Source organism: Bos indicus x Bos taurus, chromosome 23 (genome assembly GCF_003369695.1).
Source record: "Bos indicus x Bos taurus breed Angus x Brahman F1 hybrid chromosome 23, Bos_hybrid_MaternalHap_v2.0, whole genome shotgun sequence".
NCBI classification, from domain to species: domain Eukaryota; kingdom Metazoa; phylum Chordata; class Mammalia; order Artiodactyla; family Bovidae; genus Bos; species Bos indicus x Bos taurus.
Window position 1 is genome coordinate 26195298 of NC_040098.1, and position 25142 is coordinate 26220439.

The 25142-nt window shown below is 44.3% G+C and overlaps 1 protein-coding gene across 1 annotated transcript in view; it reads right to left on the reverse strand.

The window, feature by feature from the left end:
• Window positions 1–25142, reverse strand: part of ELOVL5 (ELOVL fatty acid elongase 5) — a 72698-nt gene that overhangs the window by 17378 nt on the left and 30178 nt on the right. The window contains exons 2-3 of the mRNA XM_027523943.1: window positions 13543–13608; window positions 10386–10573 (exon numbers count right to left, since the gene is read on the reverse strand). Coding sequence (XP_027379744.1) covers window positions 10386–10573; window positions 13543–13600 — 246 coding nt within the window. The 5' untranslated portion in view covers window positions 13601–13608. The remainder of the gene's footprint in view (window positions 1–10385; window positions 10574–13542; window positions 13609–25142) is intronic.

Below are 25142 nucleotides of genomic sequence, written 5' to 3' on the forward strand. Positions count from 1 at the left end.
GGACCAGCCAAAGGGCTCCAGCACCACTGATGCCCAACTGTGAGGCGAGTGTCGTGTTAACTGCTCAGTCGTGTCTGACTCTGCGACCCCATGGACTACAGCCCACCAGGCTCCTCTGTCCATGGAATTCTCCAGTCAAGAATACTGGAGTGAGTAGCCATTCTCTTCTCCAGGGGATCTTTCCAATTCAAGGATCGAACCTGCGTCTCCCACATTGCAGGCAGATTCTTTACCATCTGAGCCACCAGGGAAGCCCTGATATAAGGTGCTGCTTCCCTGAGAAAGAACTCAGAAAAGAGGAAGTGAGCTTATATTCAAGTCCTTTAAAAAAAAAATCTCTCTTCTTTAGTTCAGTTGCTCAGTTGTGTCCGACTCTTGAATCGCAGCACGCCAGGCCTCCCTGTCCATCACCAACTCCCGGAGTTCACCCAGACTCATGTCCATCGAGTCAGTGATGCCATCCAGCCATCTCATTCACTGTCGTCCCCTTCTCCTCCTGCCCCCAATCCCTCCCAGCATCAGAGTCTTTTCCAATGAGTCAACTCTTTGCATGAGGTGGCCAAAGTACTGGAGTTTCAGCTTTAGCATCATTCCTTCCAAAGAAATCCCAGGGCTGATTTCCTTCAGAATGGACTGGTTGGATCTCCTTGCAGTCCAAGGGACTCTCAAGAGTCTTCCCCAACACCACAGTTCAAAAGCAGCAATTCTTTGTCGCTCAGCCTTCTTCACAGTCCAACTCTCAGATCCATACATGACCACAGGAAAAACCATAGCCTTGACTAAACAAAACTTTGTTGGCAAAGCAATGTCTCTGCTGTTGAATATGCTATCTAGGTTGGTCATAACTTTCCTTCCAAGGAGTAAGCGTCTTTTAATTTCATGGCTGCAGTCACCATCTGCAGTGATTTTGGAGCCCCCCAAAATAAAATCTGACACTGTTTCCACTGTTTCCCCATCTATTTCCCATGAAGCGATGGGACCGGATGCCATGATCTTCATTTTCTGAATGTTGAGCTTTAAGCCAACTTTTTCACTCTCCTCTTTCACTTTCATCAAGAGGCTTTTTAGTTCCTCTTCACTTTCTGCCGTAAGGGTGGTGTCATCTGCAAATCTGAGGTTATTGATATTTCTCCCGGCAATCTTGATTCCAGCTTGTGCTTCTTCCAGCCCAGCGTTTCTCATGATGTACTCTGCATGTAAGTTAAATAAGCAGGGTGACAATATACAGCCTTAACTTACTCCTTTTCCTATTTGGAACCAGTCTGTTGTTCCATGTCCAGTTCTAACTGTTGCTTCCTGACCTGCATACAAATTTCTCAAGAGGCAGATCAGGTGGTGTGGTATTCACATCTCTTTCAGAATTTTCCACAGTTTATTGTGATCCACACAGTCAAAGGCTTTGGCATAGTCAATAAAGCAGAAATAGATGTTTTTCTGGAACTCTCTTGCTTTTTCGATGATCCAGATGTTCGCAATTTGATCTCTGGTTCCTCTGCCTTTTCTAAAACCAGCTTGAACATCAGGAAGTTCACGGTTCACGTATTGCTGAAGCCTGGCTTGGAGAATTTTGAGCATTACTTTACTAGCATGTAAGATGAGTGCAACTGTGCAGTAGTCTGAGCATTCTTTGGCATTGCCTTTCTTTGGGATTGGAATGAAAACTGACCTTTTCCAGTCCTGTGGCCACTGCTGAGTTTTCCAAATTTGCTGGCATATTGAGTGTAGCACTTTCACGGCATCATCTTTCAGGATTTGAAATAGTTCAACTGGAATTCCACCACCTCCACTAGCTTTGTTCGTAGTGATGCTTTCTAAGGCCCACTTGACTTCACATTCCAGGATGTCTGGCTCTAGGTCAGTGATCACACCATCGTGATTATCTGGGTCGTGAACATCTTTTTTGTACAGTTCTTCTGTGTATTCTTGCCACCTCTTCTTAATATCTTCTGCTTCTGTTAGGTCCATACCATTTCTGTCCTTTATCGAGCTCATCTTTGCATGAAATGTTCCCTTAGTATCTCTAATTTTCTTGAAGAGATCTCTAGTGTTTCCCATTCTGTTGTTTTCCTCTATTTCTTTGCATTGATTTTTGAAGAAGGCTTTCTTATCTCTTCTTGCTATTCTTTGGAACTCTGCATTCAGATGCTTGTATCTTTCCTTTTCTCCTTTGCTTTTTGCTTCTCTTCTTTTCACAGCTATTTGTAAGGCCTCCCCAGACAGCCATTTTGCTTTTTTGCATTTCTTTTCCATGGGGATGGTCTTGATCCCTGTCTCCTGTACAATGTCACGAACCTCCATCCATAGTTCATCAGGTACTCTATCTATCAGATCTAGACCCTTAAATCTATTTCTCACTTCCACTGTATAATCATAAGGGATTTGACTTAGGTCATACCTGAATGATCTAGTGGTTTTCCCTACTTTCTTCAATTTAAGTCTGAATTTGGCAATAAGGACTTCATGGTCTGAGGCACAGTCAGCTCCTGGTTTTGTTTTTGCTGACTGTATAGAACTTCTCCATCTTTGGCTGCAAAGAATATAATCAATCTGATTTTGGTGTTGACCATCTGGTGATGTCCATGTATAGAGTCTTCTCTTGTGTTGTTGGAAGAGGGTGTTTGTTATGACCAGTGCATTTTCTTGGCAAAACTCTGTTAGACTTTGCCCTGCTTCATTCCGTATTCCAAGGCCAAATTTGCCTGTTACTCTAGGAGTTTCTTGACTTCCTACTTTTGCATTCCAGTCCCCTACAATGAAAAAGACATCTTTTTTGGGTGTTAGTTCTAAAAGATCTTGTAGGTCTTCATAGAACCGCTCCACTTCAGCTTCTTCAGCGTTACTGGTTGGGACATAGACTTGGATTACTGTGATACTGAATGGTTTGCCTTGGAAACGAACAAAGATCTTTCTGTCGTTTTTGAGATTGCATCCAAGTACTGCATTTCGTACTCTTTTGTTGACCATGATGGCTACTCCATTTCTTCTGAGGGATTCCTGCCTGCCGTAGTAGATATAATGGTCACCTGAATTAAATTCACCCATTCCAGTCCATTTTAGTTCGCTGATTCCTAGAATGTCGACATTCACTCTTGCCATCTCTTGTTTGACCACTTCCAATTTCCCTTGATTCATGGACCTGACATTCCAGGTTCCTATGCAATATTGCTCTTTACAGCATCGGACCTTACTTCTATCACCAGTCACATCCACAGCTGGGTATTGTTTTTGCTTTAGCTCCATCCCTTCATTCTTTCTGGAGTTATTTCTCCGCTGATCTCCAGTAGCATACTGGGCACCTACTGACCTGGGGAGTTCCTCTTTCAGTATCCTATCATTTTGTCTTTTCATACTGTTCATGGGGTTCTCAAGGCAAGAATACTGAAGTGGTTTGCCATTCCCTTCTCCAGTGGACCACATTCTGTCAGATGTCTCCACCATGACCTGCCCATCTTGGGTTGCCCCACGGGCATGGCTTAGTTTCATTGAGTTAGACAAGGCTGTGGTCCTAGTGTGATTAGATTGACTAGTTTTCTCTGAGCATGGTTTCAGTGTGTCTGCCCTCTGATGCCCTCTTGCAACACCTACCGTCTTACTTGGGTTTCTCTTACCTTGGACGTGGGCTATCTCTTCACGGTTCTCCAGCAAAGCGCAGCCGCTGCTCCTTACCCTGGAGGAGGGCTATCTCCTCACCGCCGCCCTTCCTGATCTTAAACGTGGGATAGCTCCTCTAGGCCCTCCTGTGCCCGTGCAGCCACGGCTCCTTTGACGTGGGGTTGGTTCTCCCTGCCGCAGCCCCTAGCCTCGGGTGTGGGGTTGGTCTTCCCCGCTGCAGCCTCTGGCTTCGGGCGTGGAGGCGTGGGGTAGCTCCTCCCGGCCGTCGCCCCTGGCCTCGAGCGTGGGGGCGTGGGGTAGCTCCTCCCGGCCGCCGCCCCTGGCCTCAGGCGTGGGGGCGTGGGGTAGCTCCTCTCGTTGCAGCCCCTGACCTCGGACGCGGGGTAGCTCCTCTCAGCCTTTCCTGCGCCGTCGCAGCCTGGCACTCTCGGCCGCTGCCCCTGACCTCGGACGTGGGGTAGCTCCTCTTGGCCGCCGCCCTTCGGGCATGGGGTACCTTCTCTTGGCCACGCTTCGCCTGCGCTTAGTGCGCCGGTCGCAGCCGCCACATTTACCTGAGATGACCCTACCGACACCAGCTTCAGATGCTTTACACAGGACACCCAACAAATCGTCCAGTTTTTGTTTTTAAAAAGAAGGTCAACATAGATATAACAATTATCCCAGAGGCATGACCTCACAGATACAGCTGAAAGAACACTTTTTAAAGACTATTTTAAAAAGCAGTACAGCAAATGGTTAAGTTTGAGACCCAGTCATCTCCAACCACGGATGAAAAAAAAAAATTCCAGGTTATGGAGTGGGAAAAAGAACAAGCAGTGAATTTTTGATACATAGTAACTGAAGCTAGAAATGGATGAAATAGCAGATTAGACCCAACTGAGAGTACAAGTGAATTAGAGGAATGCAGAAGAGAAAAAAGGTGCAAAAAACTCGAGAGAGAGTACGCAGGTGTGAGAATGTCCACCACACATGTAACAGGAGTTCCAGACAGAACTGATGGAGGAGGAGGAAGTATGGAGAAGACAAAGCCTAAGGACTTTCCAAAATTAAGAAATACATGAATCCATGACTTGGATGCATACAATCCTGAGACAAGAGTGAACTACTATTTAGGTACATTTTGTTTTTATTCTTAAACACAAGTTTAGAAACATCTTTAAAGAAAAAGGTTACCTACAAAACAAACAAAAATGGGACTGCAGCAGACTTCTCTGGAATAAATCTGCAACGTGCTGGGGGAAAATAACTGCTAGTTTAGAATTCTATGCCCTGCTAAATTATGTTCAAGCATACACACACACAGATGATACTCAGGGACTTAGAGTTTAGCTTTCACTGAAAAGGAACTACTTCAGAAGAAAACTGAAGCTCAAAGCAAAGAATGGGTTTCACAGATGAACAGTGTACAAAAAAAAAAAAAACAGTAAGCACGGACTGTAATGATGACTGTTTAGGGTCTCAGAAAGAGGCAGAATGAAGCACTGACAACAATATCATGGATGATGGGGGCCCAAAGCGCAAATCATCTATGATCCTTGCAATGCTCAGGAGTAGAAACAGCAATTCACTTTAGAGTTTATTAAGTCAAAGGTGCATGTTGAAAACTTACAAGTAGCTACTAAATAATAAGTAACTTTCAAATCAGCAAAATGAAAAAAAAGTTCAACAGAAAGCAGGAAAGAAAGCAAAAAAGTAAAGAAAACTTACACACAAAAGGTGATAGAAATCATTCTAAAATAATAATGAGCATACCAAGTGAAAATGGATTAAAATTTCCCCATTAAAAGTGTCAAGATTCAATCATTAACTCCTAACTGTATGCCTGGCAAAAATCACTCACTCACTCACATCGGCACAGGCGACACATCCAAGAACATTCAATGCAGCATTGTTTTTTGTTTTGGGGGGAGGTTTCTGATCAGAGAGAAAAGAAGTACTTTTTAATTCCTTCTTAACTGCAAAAGCCCTTTATCTCAAATGCCAACATATACATTTATTTCTAGCTAGTAAAGCACATGAGAACTGCAGCCTAGGAGAATAAATAGGAAAATAACGAAACTGTGCTTATGTACTATATCAGAAAAATACAAAATGCAAAACAAGAATGAAGTTTCTGTGACAGAGAAAGATAGTGTTGGGAGATAATTCTTCAAGGATCTCCACACTGTTAAATTGGAAACAATGTACATGTCCACCCAAAGAAAAATGGACCAAATGACTGATCCAACAGTTAAGTAATAAAGAGAAGTTAAAACTAATGAATGAAATCCCTAAGATTCAAAGTATCTTCTCAAAACATAATGCTGACTGAAAAAAGCTACTTGAAAAAGAGTATATATAAGCCATACACCACTCATGTAAGTTTAAAAAAAAAACAACTCTCCAAATAGCCTATAAGTTGTCACATATATACATACATATGTGGAAAATGTATAGAAACATAGCCAGGAAAGAAACATGCACTTCAGAAGAACATTACATCTGTGAAGGGGCTACACCTCTGATGCCTTTTTGTCATGTTTTCTTTTTAAACAAAAAACAAACCAGTAATGTCAATATTTGTTAGGTACCTAGAGAACTATTCGTGATTTTATTTTCCATATTCTGAAGTAGTTTCAAACTTACAATTCTAAGTAAAAATTGAAAAAGGAAAGAAAAAAGAATAAGTTCTGAATCTATGCCAATTCAGATCACCGATCCAGTTGGCAACCAATCATTTTCTAAAGTTATATTTAAATGTTCTGAATCTTTGTTGCATGTTACTGAATTTTCTCACACTACTTTACCAACACACAGTTCTCACTGCAAGGGAATAAACAAACTAACACTCAAAAAACAATCGTGTTTTTAGTCTGTGATTTATCTTTGTTAAAGTATTGATAAAACATGGTTCCAACATTTGCTTTTTTCTGTCTCAATGCTGGAGCCATGCTAACAACAGGACAAAAAAGATGTGCAAGGAACACCGTAACCACAGCCAGTGAGGTGCCTGTGAGGGACAGGCTGGAGGGCACATCCCTAGGACACCGTGATGGGGGAGAAGGCATCAGGCTCCGTGGGACCATGAGGAGGCAGGAGAGGCTGGGATCACTGCTTCAGAGCCAAGCCCTCAAGAGGACACAGAGGAACTGACCTTGAGACAGGTCCTCAGAAATGAGACAGGGACTGTCAAACTGAGGCAGGTTTGGGTCTGAAGAAATCGGGAGTTTCTAGGGGGCAGAGACCCAAAGAAAGGAAGAACCTGGTCTTGGGGGTTTGAGTGGATGGGGTACAGGAAGGCAGCCAGCAGTTCTCTTCATTCAAGTTCAAGGTCTACGTGCTGACTGCTTCCTGCTGCTACTGCTGAGTCCTAGATTTCTGCACAGGATGCTCCCCTCTGGACTGTGACACAACAAGCAGTTAGATCCTCCTTGCTTTGGTGACAAGAGCCCAGAGGCCAGGAGAGCATGGCAGACACACCAGAAAAGTTCTAGGTCAGGACAGAGCAGCCACCTGAGTGTTTGAGATGTTAACTAAGGAGTTATTCTACTGGCTGAGAACAACAGGGGAAATCCAGTCCAGTGCAGCCCTGAATAAGGAGGGCAAAGTCACAACCTGGCATTGGTGGGTGGGGATTCTCTGATCTTGGGGATGAGGGAAGGGAAAGACATATGGATGATCTGAAAACACAGTAGGGCTTCCATTCAGATGAAACATGCCCTGCCCCTCGGGGGCAGGGTTGGCAGAAAGGCTTGCAAGATTTTTATGTCTACTGTAAGCACACAGTTTTACAAAGCTGAGTAAGTAATACAAAATTAGTTGTTTCTCTTTTATAACTTGACACTTTATTTTCAAGCCTTTACCACTGACTGTGATCTCAGACAACACCTAATCCCAATCTAAAACATACTGTTGTTCAAACATACAAAACTTCTAATTCAGAGATCTGTGACCTTTTCCCTGGAAATAAACATCAAGTTCCTGAGGTAATTAGAAGTAAAGCCATAGGTATACCTATGGCTGATTCATGTTGATGCTTGGCAGAAACAAACAAAATTATCCTTCAATTAAAAATAAATAAATTTAATTATTAAAAAAAGTTAAGCCATGTCTCTCCTTTTGATTTCCTTTCTACCAAGTGCATAAGCTATACCTTAAACTGAATTTCACAGTTTTAAGATAGTCATTTGGTTATTTTCCTTCTTCAGGTCATTTTAAAGCTTCAGTGACTCCCCTTTCATTTTCATCTCCCTCTTTCAAATAAGATTTCTCTTGTCTACTTGCAACAGTTAATTTTATTTATATTAATCCAGAACTTATGGGGAGGGAGGCGGGAGTGGGGTTCAGGATGAGGAACACATATACACCAGTGGGGGATTCATGTCATTGTATGGCAAAACCAATACAATATTGTAAAGTAATTAGCCTCCAATTAAAATAAGTAAATTTATATTTAAAAAAAAACCAGAACTTTGCCAAACAGGTATGAATTCATACCACAGGATTAAACAAACAAAAATATCAATGGTTACATATTTATTTTTAAAATTCTTTACAGACCCAAATACACAGATAAGCAGAATAAATAAAGACTAATGGTCATGACCACACCAATGGTGTGACCACAGGCAATGGATCCAACTCTTGGCATACTTCCCTGAAGTGAGGGGCCCAGCTGGGCTCCAGGATCCCTTTAATTTGTTCCGTTATAAAACCCCATAATTGTCCTATGTTTTAGTATTCACTGGACTATAAATGCTAAGAAAAGAAAAAAGGGAAAAACCAGTAGCTACAATGAAATTTAAAAGTTGACAAAAGATAGGTTATCAGGATATTCCTGAAGGGTTTATGTAAGTACAGGAAAAAAAAAAAAGTCAGACAAAATCCAAAGTAAATATCATCTAATGTGGATACTAGGGTTAATTTTCAACTCAAGAATATCTGCTCTGGCTCTATTTTTATAAACTTGATTTAAGGATTATTGTCTCCATATCCATTACTTCTCTACGTATTCTAAGTTGTGAGTTAAACATATTTAACCTCCTTTGTATATTTCCTCCATCTCTATATTCAGGGCTTAGATACTGCTCAACGTTTTCTAATGTTCCCACCAAGCTGTCTTGGAGGAAAAATTGGTACTTCCTATTACAACGCTCTTATTAATAGATCCCCCAAATCCAGTCACATGCACTTGGCAGCGATTTACCCAGCACTTTCTTCCCCTCTTTACCAGTGAATTAGCTGTTTGAGAGGTTCAATTATGAAGTTGTGATTATATCTCTACGGCTTGAGAAATATATTCGGCAGATAACTTAAGTTCTATAAGATTTAACAGTCTTAAATATTTTTTCTCTAGAATATTGCTATGTGTAATAATTAACTCTATAAGAGCCTTCATAAGGAAATGGCTCTCTTATCTATCAAGTATGGGAAAGTATGCGGTTCACTCTGAGACCTGACAGCTCACTGCGGCTTTGTCCCTGGAACACAGAGATGAGCACAGGGCTGGGCCCAGGCCTGTCACTGCCCCTGCCTCCAGGCCTGCAATCTCCATCTTGGAGGCTAATTAAACTGCTTTCGCTCTAGAACAGGACAGAAAAGAAGCAAAAAAAGGAGTTGTAAGCATTTCACAGACTGTTGGCATAAAAGCAATGAGAATAGCATCTATAAATTCTTAATCATAAAACCTTTACCTCGCTTTATGAAATTTACGTGGGGGAACCTAACCCAGGCCTCCCTCTGCAGCAGTGTCTCTGACCATCAGACACAGTGGTTCCCACCAGCTCCTGCATCACAGACCCCCGCACATACCCACACAGTCAGGCAGACCCCCATCACAGCTCGAGGCTGGTGGGGAAATCACTGTAAGATTCATATTAATTTCTCTCCTTTTCCTCTCCTTGGAGAATCAAAGTCACAATGAAAGGTTAAAAATCTAAGCAGGAGTACTTGAAAGTGTTTGTTTTATGTATGGCGTCATTCTCCGCCCCAGAGATTTAGGAGTCGTTTTGTGCTGTAAACCTGAACAGTGTAGTTCTGCTCCTAAAATGCATATAAATCGTGCTTATCCCAGAGAGAGCTTTCCTCTCCTTCTACTTTAAAGCCTGACTGTACTGTCTAAACAGGAGGCTTAAGTGCTGATCTGATGTTATCATTCACTCTTACTTAAGCCTTTCAGATCATCAAATTTGGTTTTCAACATCTTTGTTTTATAGAATAAACAATCTGGCCTGAACTTACACAGACCATTCAAACCCTAAACACCAACCTCACTATCTACTCTTCTCAGCTTTTTATAAAAATAACTTGTCCAATCTCCAAGCTGTTGACAGTGATCAGATCAAGGTGGAGAGAGGCTGGCTGACCACAAACACACCAGACCCAGACTCTGCCCACTTCCTCCCCCCACCGCCTCCCAGTAAGAATCAGGCATTTATTAAACACTTCCTAATAAGATGCTCACAGATCTGTTTTTTTGCGTTTTGTTCAATTTCTACTCTGTACTTTGCTTGCATGAGCACGTTTCTGAAAATGTTTAATTCTGAGCGTAACACAAAACATACATAACAAAAGAATAGCAAAGGCTTCTATTTTAGATATTCCAGAAGGCACATTTGTACAAATAACTCCAGTGTTTTGAAAAATCGATTTTAGAACATCCTCAAAATGCATTCCTGTACCTGTCCTCCCCTCCCCCACCCCACCGCTGGCCTTTTCCACTTAGGCCTGGGATCCAGGACAGTGACACAAGTACCCTGAAGCAAGGGGAAGCGTGTCAGCCTCTGACTTACCTCACAGAACATATAGAGAGACAGCAGAGTGAGTCCGAGGTTGTACACCACTAAAATCCCCCGGCAGGAGAACGGTTGCCTAGTCTTCATATATTTTGGTCCCAGCCACACGATTAGCAAGTACAGGATGGAACAGACCAAAGTGGGGACGTAATTGTCCAGAAGAAACCATCCTTCTACTCGAGTATCTGGAAAATTGTAAAAGAAAAAACATTCAGTGATAATAAAGTAGACATAAAAATAATAACAATGTGCTTCGAACATGAAAAAATTTTCTCTAACCACAATGTTCCCAAGCCAAAAAAGCAACTCAAAGAGGAACTGTGAGTCTTCAATACATAGGCTCAAGGTGAGGCTCTCATTCATGTTCTAAACAGTAATGTGCATATTACCAGGGGCTTTGCTAAATGACTTTTATAAAATCTGTTCTTAAGAATCTTAAAGAAAACAAGGAGAAAGCTCAATTTTTCACTAACTGGATTGATTAACCAGGCTTGCTGAATTATGCATGGGTCAAGGAAACCCTAGAGGTGGCAATCTTTGAGCGCCGAAGCTCTCCATGTCAGCCCAGTGTCAGCCAGTTTGTCTGGCACGCAGACTCAGAAAACATGCCGCTTGGCCAGCTCAGAGATCATCTCTGATTCAACAGGCCTCGTCTGCGGAGTGCCATGGTTAACAGAAGCAGGGGCGATAACTTTTTAAAAAGTGAGAGTGAAGCAGCAAACGACCGGATAAGAGAAGAGCAGAAGCATGAGAGAGAAGACCTACATTATCGATTCAAGGACATTGCTGATGCAGGAAGGACCTCCTGCCTCCCCTTCCCTCCCCTCGGCAGGAAGGAGGAGGAAAAGGACAGTGGACCAGCCCCTTCTTTGACCTCCTGGCTCAGCCATCTTGCTACTCTCTCTCCAGGGCTCTCTCCCTTGACCTTGCAGGACAAGCACAGCTTTAGTAGAACACACGTTCACTTGGGGAACCACTGTCAGTCTCCTTTCTTGCAGACACACCCTAAATTCTCCCAGCGTCTCTTTTTCTTGGCTTCAGAAGGAGACTCCATCCACCCTCTGCCCACTGATGCTAGGGTGGTGGTGATGGTGGTTTCACTGATCTGTGCTTCTCAGAAGCCCTTTAGGGAAGTGGCTGCCCCAGCAAACTTATTAGTAACAAGAGGATTCTTAACACCTTTTGTTCTCAGCGGTGGGCCTGAGTCAATTCTGAGAACCCAAGTTCCTACTTAGCAAGTAACATCAGACCTTTATGTATGTTTATGTGTTGGTGATGGACAGGGAGGCCTGGCATGCTGCAATTCACGGGGTCACAAAGAGTAGGACACGACTGAGTGACTGAACTGAACTGATGTGTACATAACAACACAAACACAATGAATGCCCCTATGAAAACCTCCCATTTCCTTTTATTTAAAGCTGTTTTGCATCTTGCAAACTTATTTTAATTAAATTAAATTTTCTAACAGATCTTCACTTTCCTACGTCACCAAGTAACCAAGTATTTCCTGGGTGGCTGGCCCTAACCCCAGGTGGTAAATCCTTAGGGAGCTAGTCAATCATGAAGCCCTAACGCACCCCCAGGAAACTGGTTCAGATAAGAGCATGTGGAGCAACTGCAGCCACTGAGCTCTGAGGAGACGACAGTCTGTAAAGTGCTCTGGGGAAGAGTTTTCTGGTTCTTAAAACCATGCAAAAGATCAGACTTTTTTCTCCTCCTCTGGAGGTGCAGCCTGGAGCTTCAGCAGCCAATCTGCAACCACAAAAGCTGGCGGGGGGCCTGACCTGAGCACAGAGCTGCTGACACACTCAGGAGCCAAGGTAGGAAATGACAAGCACAGGGTCCTTGGGCAACATCACAGAGCCCCTAGAATAACTCAGATCTCACAATGTTCCCATTGCTGTTGTTCGGTTGCTAAGTTGTGTCTGACTCTCTGCGACCCCATGGACTGCAGTGTGCCAGGCTTCCCTGTCCTTACAACAGCTCAAACTCATGTCCACTGAGTCAGTGATGTCATCCAACCATCTCATCTTGTCATCCCCTTCTCCTCCTGCCCTCAATCATTCTCAGCATCAGGGTCTTTTCCAATGAGTTGACTCTGCATCAGGTGGTCCAAGTATTGGAGCTTCAGTCCTTCCAATGAAAGCTAATAATTTTTATTACTGTTTCAGCCATTTAAAATTAGAATTTTGATCCTACAACACTGAAAGAAGGCATCATCCCAACATGAGCACAGACAGATGGATCTGGCTTGTTCTTTTCCAGGGGCCACACAGTAATTTAGCTTGTTCCCCATGGAACAAGTCTTGACAAGCAGTACCACTAAGCAGCCTCCTTATACACATCTCTGCTGAGTCAAAGGGCACATGCATTTTAATTTCAACAGAAAACACAACTGCCCTCCAGAGAGGTTACCCCGGTAGACTTTCTCCACTTCCTCACTATTATCACAGATGGCATAAGCCTTACTGCATCCCTGCCTTACTAACAGATGAAGTTCCTTTTATTGCTTTCTTTATATTTTAAAAACCATGAGTCAAATGGAGATTCTATCTGTTTAAAAGCCTCTGGGAGCTTTCCTATGAATTGTTCTGTGAACCTCCCAAGTTCCCTCTTTACAGGTGACATGTTAGAGATGAGATTAGAAGAAGGTATACTATCTGGAGCTGACTTACTTGTCCTGAAGGACAATGAAAGATGAGGGTAAGAAGTGAGCTCAGGCACATATACTTATCCAGTGATGTGACACATCACAAAAAAGGGCTTTAGAAAGCCCTTAAAACTGTAAAACCGGAAGGGTTTTAAACCCCTATTGCAGCAGTGTATTTTGAAAATCGGATTCAGCTGGAGACTCACAAGAACTGAGCAACCCATGCCACCAACAGTGGTGAAATCTGTGGCATGCTCAGGCTGTAAGCTTGCAACATAATCCCATCTCCACTGAAGTCAGCAGAGGTTCCCAGCACCTGTGTCTCTGCCCCAGCAGTCAGGGGACCTTGCGCCTGTTCATGACTTCAGGACTCCAAGCCCCTGGTATCTAATCACTGGAAAATGAGCATGGTTTCTAGACTGTCTTCATGCAATATTCACAAGTTGCCTATAACAAGGAGTGGGAGGAAGGATGGGAGAGCAAGACTCAAAACCACCTTACCTCGGGGGCCAAGCCATGCCCGGAAATAGGTGCTAAGCGATGCATCAAAGTGCTCCATTTTAAAACCTATTAAGAAAAAGAGACATTGATTAATCTTTACTCAAAATGCTTTCTGTAGTTTTTTTTTTTTTTTTTCATAAAACAAGAACAAATTCTTTTCAGAGAAGACACTCTGGACAAGGTTAAGTTCCTCATGTTCAAACAACTTCTTTTTTAAACTCACAAAAGTAACTTACGTGCTAAGTTCTCATTTGAAAAGCAAAAGGAAAGACACAATCCCGTGAATTCACTTTATAAATAAGTGAAGCGCCAGTTTTCTGTGCTTTTCTCAGCTCCATAAAAATTCTCTCTGTGAAGCTGAAATCTCAGAGGGGAGAAGGACAGAACCGGATAGAAAGTGGGCAGAAGGGGGAAAGTCCATCAGGGCAAACAGGACTGCCATGGGGAGAAAATGGTTCCTCTGCTGGGTGTTTTTATTAATTACTGTCCTAACATACTTCACGTCCAAAGCAAAAAATTCAAACATTTAAAATGAAAAGAGGCAGTAAGAAAAATCTCATCATTCTGATCCAACACAATCCCTCAGACCCACTGTCAGAAGGAGCTTACTGGTACCATTTCTTGGGTACACTTCTGGAGGGTTCTCTCCTCTAAGCACAAAAGATGACACATGCTGAATGAGAGTTTCTGTAACTGTTGATCGCAACCCATTAATACTGATACATGATCAAGTCAACTTCGCATTAAATAGAACAAACTAATCACCATAATCAGAGTGCTGTGTCCTTAGGTAGAATGAATAAATACTGCCATGAACCTTCAATGTTTGTACCATTATTTATGAGTGCGATGTAAACTACATTCTTACTGAGGTAAGCACAAAAGAATAAAGTTGGGAAAACATGTACACTGAGTACTGTATGTATTATGACATCTTGGAGATTGTCTCATAACAGTGGTTAGAGACCCACCTCCATCTTCAAAGATTTTACAACTCCCTACTTTCCCCCCATTTGAAATTTACAAGTTAGCGAAGCATAGCGAAGTAGGAGTTATTTAACCTCCTACCTGCTGTTGTTGCTGTTTAGTCGCTCAGTTGTGTCTAACTTGCTTGCAACCCCACAGACTGTAGCCCTCCAGGCTTCTCTGTCCATGGAATTCTCCAGGCAAGAATACTGGAGTGGGTTGCCATTTCCTTCTCCAGGGGATCTTCGTGACCCAAAGACTGAACTTGCATCTCCTACACTGGCAGGAGGATTCTTTACTGCTGGGCCACCACAGAAGTGCCTCCCATGTTCCTACCCGCAACATGTGGAAAATAATTGCCCCTTGGGGGCAAAAATTCCAGCTGGGGCAGGAACACACACGCGTAAAATATGTAAAGTAAATGTTGGCATGAAAAATAAAGCACGGTAAAGGGGATGGGATCGTGGAGCAAAAATTTTCTTTGGAAAATGAAGTTGCCACTCGCAGAAGGTAACCACAGAGCAAAGAGAAAGGGCACTCCAGTTCAAGGGCCGGCTGGGGGCAGTGGCCCGGAGACATCTGTGCCCCACCTCCCCGCCCACCAGGGTTCACAGAAATCAACCCCAAGGCGTGGGGAGCATGTGGCCACAGGCTGGCAGGAGAGGCGGCACCTTAGCTGTGCTCACAGCCTGTCCCCACATCCCCTTCACAGCTAGCTCCCCAGCTGCCCAGCCACTGCAGAACAGGACAAAAGGTCCCAGCGAGTGAACTCCTCCCGCCGGGTGGCCCGCCCCGCTGGGTGAACTGGGCACTCGCTGAGCGGCCTGTGGGCTGAGCTGTACTCTTTTGTACTGTTCTAAAAGAACAGGAGAGGCACGGGGCCCTGCCAAGCCCTTGACACTCTGCCTGGTGATCGGGGATCACGGGAACAGCATGACCCACTTTGCACAACGTCCAAGTGCTTGGCCAGGTCTGCGGCCTGACCACCCATGGCAGATTCCCATCTTCTGAGCCACCCGTGGGCCGGGAACGTCACTTCACCACCAGAGTCATCCTACTGGCGGCTCCAGGCGAGCTGGGCCACGCAGGCACACAGCTGCTCTGGACAATTGTACTGGCAGGGACCAAGCCCAGGCACTGGGCCCATGCTAGAGGAGCTCTGGTCCTGAGCTCAGCAAAGAATAAGCCATTCTTTGATGTGACTGGTTCCCCACACTGAGACGGGAAAAGGGGATGTCAGTCCTCCCAGGAGGCTGACCATGCTGACACCAAGCCAAGCATCACCTCCCTACCCTCTTTAACCAGGAGTCTCCGGCACCCACCCAACCTACGGGCGCTTCCAGAACCACAGGTCATGACGGGGAGGGGTCGGATCCATTAAAGAAAAAAAAAAAATCTAACCACGACAGTATCCAAAAGTTCTTCATCAGGTCAAGGGCCACACACACAAAATGATGATAAGGAAAACATGCTAAGGGTCAAAAACAGAGGCAGGTACATTAGAACAGATTTTGAAGAATCCCTCTTTTACGCACATTTTCCAAAAAGACACTATCTGTTGAACATTACTTCCCACTATCAAATTCTAGAGTGTTTCTGGTAACCACGTGGCTGTATTACAATTGTGTCTCTGGGGACGACAGAGGATGAGATGGCTGGATGGCATCACCAACCCTATGGACGTGAGTTTGAGTGAACTCCGGGAGATGGTGGTGGACAGGGAGGCCTGGCATGCTGCGATTCATGGGGTTGCAAGGAGTCGGACACGACTGAGCGACTGAACTGAACTGTACTAAGAAAACAAATTACTAACTGGGGCTAGGAATTACTCTGTATTAAAAACAGGATGCAACACAGTTCAGTGTACCTTCACCTAAATCAAAGGAGAAAAGGAAAGATAAAAACATCTGAATGCAGAGTTCCAAAGAATAGCAAGGAGAGATAAGAAAGCCTTCTTCAGCGATCAATGCAAAGAAGTAGAGGAAAACAACAGAATGGGAAAGACTAGAGATCTCTTCAAGAAAATTAGAGATACCAAGGGAACATTTCATGCAAAGATGGGCTCGATAAAGGACAGAAATGGTATGGACCTAACAGAAGCAGAAGATATTAAGAAGAGGTGGCAAGAATACACAGAAGAACTGTACAAAAAATATGTTCACGACCCAGATAATCACGATGGTGTGATCACTCACCTAGACCCAGACATCCTGGAATGTGAAGTCAAGTGAGCCTTAGGAAGTGTCACTATGAACAAAGCCAGTGGAGGTCATGGAATTCCAGTTGAGCTATTTCAAATCCTGAAGGATGATGCTGTGAAAGTGCTACACTCAATATGCCAGCAAATTTGGAAAACTCAGCAGTGACCACAGGACTGGAAAAGGTCAGTTTTCATTCCAATCCCAAAAAAAGGCAATGCCAAAGAATGCTCAAACTACCGCACAACTGCACTCATCTCACACGCTAGTAAAGTAATGCTCAAAATTCTCCAAGCCAGGCTTCAACAATACGTGAACCGTGAACTCCCTGATGTTCAAGCTGGTTTTAGAAAAGGCAGAGGAACCAGAGATCAAATTGCCAACATCTGCTGGATCATGGAAAAAGCAAGAGAGTTCCAGAAAAACATCTATTTCTGCTTTATTGACTATGCCAAAGCCTTTGACTGTGTGGATCACAATAAACTGTGGAAAATTCTGAAAGAGATGTGAATACCACACCACCTGATCTGCCTCTTGAGAAATCTGTATGCAGGTCAGGAAGCAACAGTTAGAACTGGACATGGAACAACAGACTGGTTCCAAATAGGAAAAGGAGTACGTCAAGGCTGTATATTGTCACCCTGCTTATTTAACTTATATGCAGAGTACATCATGAGAAACACTGGGCTGGAAGAAGCACAAGCTGGAATCAAGATTGCCGGGAGAAATATCAATAACCTCAGATATGCAGATGACACCACCCTTATGGCAGAAAGTGAAGAGGAACTAAAAGCCTCTTGATGAAAGTGAACGAGGAGAGTGAAAAAGTTGGCTTAAAGCTCAACATTCAGAAAACGAAGATCATGGCATCCGGTCCCATCACTTCATGGGAAATAGATGGGGAAACAGTGGAAACAGTGTCAGACTTTATTTTTTTGGGCTCCAAAATCACTGCAGATGGTGACTGCAGCCATGAAATTAAAAGACGTTTACTCCTTGGAAGGAAAGTTATGACCAACCTAGATAGCATATTCAAAAGCAGAGACATTCCTTTGCCAACAAAGGTTTGTCTAGTCAAGGCTGTGGTTTTTCCTGTGGTCATGTATGGATCTGAGAGTTGCACTGTGAAGAAGGCTGAGTGCCGAAGAATTGATGCTTTTGAACTGTGGTGTTGGAGAAGACTCTTGAGAGTCCCTTGGACTGCAAGGAGATCCAACCAGTCCATTCTGAAGGAGATCAGCCCTGGGATTTCTTTGGAAGGAATGATGCTAAAGCTGAAACTCCAGTACTTTGGCCACCTCATGCGAAGAATTGACTCATTGGAAAAGACTCTGATGCTGGGAGGGATTGGGGGCAGGAGGAGAAGGGGACGACAGTGAATGAGATGGCTGGATGGCATCACTGACTCGATGGACGTGAGTCTGGGTGAACTCCGGGAGTTGGTGATGGACAGGGAGGCCTGGCGTGCTGCGATTCATGGGGTTGCAAAGAGTCGGACTGAGGGACTGAACTGAACTGACTCACCTAAATCAAGGATTAGTCCTGTGACCCCGGCCAAGTTCCTGGCACACCTGCTAAGTATTTCAGGATTGAGGTTAGCCTCAGGCCTAACTTCAAGAGAAGTGTTGAAACTGCCAGAGCTCAGAATATAAAAAACCTGGAAACAGACAGCAGAGTACAAAAGGCCAAAATCCGAACCGCTTAAGAGAGCCGGGCTCCTGTGGACGATCCATCTGTCGAGGAGTCAGCTCTGCCCAGGAGAAGTGCCAGGTGAGTCACCTGCGTGAGGCTGAACAAGCATTCTTTTTTCACTATGATCCAGAATCACACAGAATTGGTGGAGGCTTGAAATAAGATACTACAACAAGTTTCCCAGCAAACCAGTCCCCCCTCTCGCTTTCCACTTGGCCCTGGAGAGGGACAACAAGCTGTGAGCAAACAAGGCGGAGGGGGTGGCCACAGGGGAAGGTGGCTGGGACTAAAGAGAGCTGCTCCCGTCACAGTTCTTGAGATGCAGTTATGAGTCTCAGTTAGACTGCAAATACTAATCATGTTGGCCATTTACACCTGGAGCAGGAGAAAGCGAGAAAGCTGCTGAGCACATGAAAAGTACCAGGATCTTAAGGCAAATCTGCTTTAAAAGATAACCGAGATTTTTAAAAATTACTATAATAAAGGAGGTTAATTTTCATAAACCCACAACTAGGCTTCTTGGTGACTCTAAAGCTTAGCAGTGAAGACTTGTTTTCAGGGTCAAGCCTTGGTTTCTCTTGCTGCCAAGGCAGTTGTAGCAGGGAGCAGCTAGTCTGCTTTGAAAGCCCCCTTTCCTGTAAAAATCAGTCAAGTCACACTGCTCCTGGTTTAAAAATGTGTTTACAGCAGACACTTAACTACTGTTAACTTCCTCAACATGCCCTGTTCTACTTGTTTACTCATTTAGAATCTCACGGTCCGGCTAAAAATGAGTCAGCTAAGCCAAGCTTCCAGCTCCCAGGGGTCAGGAGGAGGTCTCCCTCAGCTTTCTGTTCTCCGACCCATTTACCCCCTTAAGAGTCCACTCCTGTTAAGCAGGCAGGGGAATCCTGTTCAGGTCGCTGCCAACAACACAAAACATTAAATGGTGCTTTAATTTGGTCATCACAACACTGTTTCTTGAATTGACAAAGGTTTTTCTCAGCTGGAGAAAATCAGCTCAGGAGTGAGAGGAGGAAGCCAACCCCACCTGCTCAGAAATGTTCAAATATAAAACGATCCTAAAGACCCTCAGGGGGAAAAACATCCAAGTACTTCCAGACAGGAAAGCAAATTGATGAGAGAATCCCTTCAGAAAGCCGGCACTTAAATAGATGTTAACTCCAGATTACATCTTGGCTTGGAAGAAATTATCTGCCACATCGACAGTAGCCTCCTCACTCTGACAACTCAGGAATCTATGCCTTTTCTCCTTCCCCCACAGGCTTCTCATACTTTCTTACCCTCGTTCTAAGGGCATGTCCAACTCCTGTTAATGTTCTGATGGAGTCGTTTTCTCTGGCTGTGCACTGAGAAAGGACATGGCTCTGTCTGGGCTTCAGACAAGTCACTGCAAAGCTGGGGCACTGCCAATTCGGGCTGCCGCACCGTGGTTGAAGGCTGAGGCCGTTGTTCTGGTGCAACGGACAATCAAGGGGAAGCTAAGTGCTGCCACACTCAAGTATTCTGCCTTCCAATGCCAGGGCCACGGGTTCGAGTCCTGGTCAGGGAACTAAAATCCCACATGCCATGGGGCAGCTAGAGAAGTCTGCACGCCGCAAAGAAAAATCCCGACTGCGGCAACTAAGACCCATCTAAATCAGATAAGTAACTATAAAAACTTTTTAATTAAAAAAAAAATTAGGTTAAAAGGGAAGCCCCCTCCATTGTCTCCAGCTCCTTGACTGCCCCCCAGTTAACTGAAAAGCACTATTCTAACCATTGCCAGAGAAGGACATTCCATTCTTTTAAAGCGGTGGAGGATCACGAAGGGGCTCTGTTCTTAAATGAATCATCTGTGGTCCTTCCTCTCCATTCTGACCTTATGCTCTTTCCAAGGCCCAGGTAGATGTCAAATGACTCCCCCTTGGCCTCTGGTAGCTTCTAGGGGTATTCTTATTCACAACTAAAGAATACAACATATCATCAAAGTTCTTCTCCTACTAGAGACCCCACACACCAACCCACTTACCCCACAAGCATCTGGAGAAGGGTTCACTGTAGAAAATTACTCTTGGATGACTTAATTTTTATTTGAAATCAGGAGAATAAGACAGGTGACATTTGGCTTGGGTTGAAGCACACTGTCATTTAGAAGAAGACAAAGCAAATCTAGACACAGGAAACCCCTTGCCAGTGGATACAGACTGGACTGCTGCGGACGGATGGAGAGCTCTGCTCCCCCAAAGAGCTTAGATAACAGAAATTCATCAATCCGCACAAGGCTTTGGGAAGACAGGCAAAAGGTCAAGTGTCGGGATCAGGTCGTCTGGTGACTGGTTTTATTTCCGTGTTCCCAGTGATGCTGAGAACGACTGCCCTTCATGCCACCAGTCCCTGGAAAGGCAGCTGACTCGCTAAGTTAACAAATACTTAACAAGCACCTACTGTGTGCTAAGCAGTGTATGCTTGCTAGGAAAACGGCAGAGATGGACATCCGTCTGCCCTCCTGAAACAGAGTGGTAAGCAGAGTCTTCACCCATGATGCTTGGATAAGAGAGCCTAGAAATTTCTGGTGGCTCAGACGATAAAGAATCTGCCGCCAATGCAAGAGACCTGGGTTTGATCCCTAGGCTGGGAAGATACCCCGGAGAAGGGACTAGCAACCCACTCCAGTATTCTTGCCTGGAGAATTCCATGGACAGAGGAGCCTAGAGGGCTAGTCCATGGGGTTGCAAAGAGTGAGACACAACTGAGCGACTAAGATACAAGACCTATTTGGGAAGTCAGTGGGAAAATGGTGGCAATTCACCTTGGCCTCATTTTCAAATGCCCATCGTTACTTTCACTATCTTAATCAGTGATAAAATTACAGGCTTATGTTTAAAGTGCTGTGACTGTCAGTCACGCTGTAATTATGTGCTCATTTGTTCACAATCCCCATTAAACTCCAAGCTCTTCAAGGGCAGAACCTCTGGCCTTCTCATTTTTATCTTCAAATGAGAAGCTATGCCTGACAGACTGCTAATTCCTGGCTGAAAACATGAATGAATAAACCCACATCTCAGAATCACCTAGAAGCTTTAAAAAACAAATTTTTAGAGGACCCACTTCTAGAAAATGATTTAGTAGCCAAGGGACTGAGAAAATTTTTTTTTTTTTTAAAGTTCCTTAGGTAATTTTGATGAGTAACCTTCTTTGGGAACCACTTCTGTGTATATAAACTGGGCTTTTGGACACTAATGAAATCTGCGGCAGACAGTATCCACATTATGTATTACAATGACAGTCTAGACTAGGATAGTAGTCAAGGACAAAATGCTTTTGATTACTACAAATTAAGTTACAACTCCCTGTTTGTTCTAGCTCTACCAGCAGAAGCAGGGGATGGGGTGGGGAGGTCATCTCTAAGCCCATTAAGTTAGAGATCAGTTATATTTTTAAAACACAGTATCACACAGTATACATACCATGTAGTCAGCACGTATTAAGTAGTGTAAAATCCTTGTCCACTCTGGAATGCTGTTATAAAGAATACTCCCCAGCAGTAGCTGGTGGTTGTGGTTGTTCAGTGGCTAAGTCACCTCCGACTCTCTGCGACCCCATGGACTGTAGCCCATCAGGCTCCTCTGTCCATGGGATTTCCCAGGCAAGAACACTGGAGTGGGTTGTCATTTCGTCCTTCAGGGGATCGTCCTGATCCAGGGACTGAACCCAACTCTCCTGAACTGGCAGGCGGATTCTTTACCACTGAGCCTCCAGGGAAGCCCTTAACCAGCACTTCCCAGGCTGACAGGTGTCAATGGTGGCTAGGTCTGCAAGGCTCAGCCAGGGAGCATCTGCCTTGCTGCCTGTGACCCCCAGCAGCTGTTCTTGGCACAGGATGGATTCAATAACCATATGCCTAGTCACACTGATTTCGGTAATACAGAGGTGCCACCGAGTGGCTGCTAATGCCAGAACTCACAGCACATACCTGCCCACAGCCAACTAGACATACTGCCCGGAAGGACGCAAGATGGACAATGGGAAGAATCTGGACCCTGGCCAAGTAGTGGGCTCAGGCTTCGTTATTGTCAGTCCTATACTCAGACACTTCCGATTGGTTTCATTTCCTGGATTAGAGGACTGAGGTGTCTTCACATGAACTTGGCATCTTCGGAAGGCAGCCCCTAAGATGGTCCCCAGCGATCCTCTCCTGCACTGGACCGGGGCCGTGGGTGTGACCAGTCGAAACACAGCAAAAGGGATGGCATGTTACTTCTGGGATGAGGTTATAAGAGCCACTGTGACTGGCATCGTGGTCAGTGTGCTTCTCAGATGACTAGCTGCTCCGGGGGGCACCAGCTGCTCTGTTGTGAGCCATTCTACTCGGTGGGGGGGCATGCACAAAGTAACCCAGGCCTCTGCCAATGACTGCCCCGTGAGTAAGGAAGTGGACCCTCTGGCCTGGGCCTGCCGGTAACTGCGGCGCCACAGCCAACTCATCACAGAGCCTGAGCCAGAAGCACCCAGTTCAGCCTCTCTGGGCCTCCTGACCCTCAGAGACTGTGTGGGATAATAAATGTCTGCTGTTTTAAGCTGCTGAATTCTGCAGTAACCTGTTACTTAGCAATAGAGTAAACTGACAGGTCAGTGGGGGTTAGAGGGGGTGTGTCAAAGCCAACTCCCCTTTCCCTCGCTGATTTTCCTTCTGGTTACCACACTCAACTGAGGCACCAATTAGAAACATGGCCCTAAAACACACACACACACCCCTTGATTTAACTAGAACTGGGAAGGAAATGAAAAGGCCTGTATACTCTAAAGCATAGAATTTGGTTATGAAAAGAGTATATAAAACTTTCATTGTTAGTCTGAAGCTTGACAGACAAGGGATCTAACATTTATTATCTATTACACACCCAGATTACAAAGACTCAGTGGAGATTTATCCCCATTTTCTACATGAGGAAATTAAAGTTCAGAAACTTTGAGTAACCTGGCCAAACAACAAACAGATCCATTTAGTTATCTGCAGGTTTATATGACTTAAAGCAGCCAAGTGTCCCGGTTTATTGGAACTTGGTTTCCTGGGAGTCAATATGAGGGGGAAAAAAAAGGTACATTAGGATAAGAGTCAGTTACTCTACTATGCATGAATCTTGTGCTCTCTGCAAACCACCACACAGATGATTTTTTTTTAAAGTACTTCTTAAAAGCTATCATTTTGACAGCTTGTGATCTGCAATGAATTTTGAAATGTCACCAGTGAAAAAGAAAACCACAAGCCTTTCTAGCCTTTAATCTCACAGGATCCAAGAAAGACTTTTTTCCTGCAAAAAAGTAAAACAATTGCTGTTATGATAAAATCCAGCAAGGAAAATTTTCAGCCTGAGTTTCTGCAATTGGGTCCACAGAGGATGAGTAGGCAACTGCTTGCCTCATCCAGACTCCTGGGCCCTTGCAGATATGCACCCAAGTCAGGTGCTCTGGCATAAGGTGTAGGCAGGGCCACAGTCTCCTCTTCCTCTACACAAGCCCAGAGAGAGCCTGCTGACACCACTGGCAAGTCCTGTATTAGCAGTGCCCAAGGGATCTCCCTACGTGGTAGGTCAGGAGGCCACCTATCAGCAAGGTAGTACCATCCCAATAGCTCTGGCCCTTTCACTTTTGAAAAGATCCACGTAACACCCACCAGAATGCTGTAATCATAAACACAATTGTCGGTGAGGACATGGAGAAACTGGAACACTCATACATCATTTGGGACTGTCAAATCATACATGTGCTGTGGAAAATAGCTTATGCTATGCTATGCTAAGTCGCTTCAGTCGTGTCCGACTCTGTGCGACCCCATAGACGGCAGCCCACCAGGCTCCGCCATCCCTGGGATTCTCTAGGCAAGAACAGTGGAGTGGGTTGCCATTTCCTTCTCCAATGCATGAAAGAGAAGAGTGAAAGTGAAGTCGCTCAGTCGTGTCTGACTCTTAGCGACCCCATGGACTGCAGCCTACCAGGCTCCTCTGTCCGTGGATTTTCCAGGCAAGAGTACTGGAGTGGGGTGCCATTAACAGCTTGGTAGGCCCTAAAAAAGTGAAACACATGGCTACCATAGGACCCAGTAATTCTACTCCTAGGTATAAGCGCAGAAGAAATGAAGACAGATGTTCACATAAAAATCTGCACACAAATATTCACAGCAGCGATATTTATCATAGCCTCCCCAAAAAGGTGAAACCCCAATTTCTACCAACTGATGAATAAATAAAAGGCAGTACTGTATGTTTTTCAGCCGTAAAAAGGAATGAAGTACTGATACATGCTGCAACACAGATGAACCTTGAAAACATTATGCTAAATTACACAAGTTGGACACAAAAGGTCACATATTATATGATTCCGTTTTGTAGGCAATGTCCAGAATAGGCAAATCCATACAGACACAAAGTACATTAGTGGTTGCCAGGGCCTGAGGAGGGGAGGATGGGAAATAATTGCCATGTGTATGGGGTTTTTGAGGTAATGACTATGCTCTGGAATTAAATGCACTTAAAATTAAAAATAAACATTAAAAAAACCAGAAATACTTAAAAAAAAAAGCCTTAAAATTCTGCATTCTCAAGCTCACTTGTAGAAATCCTTATGCTAATAAAATAAAAGCAGAAGTGCATTAGGATTTACTTATACGATTGTCATCAGTGATATTAGCAGCAGAAAAATGGGGGGGGATCTTTAAATATCCTTACTTATATGATTGTCATCAGTGATATTAGCAGCAGAAAA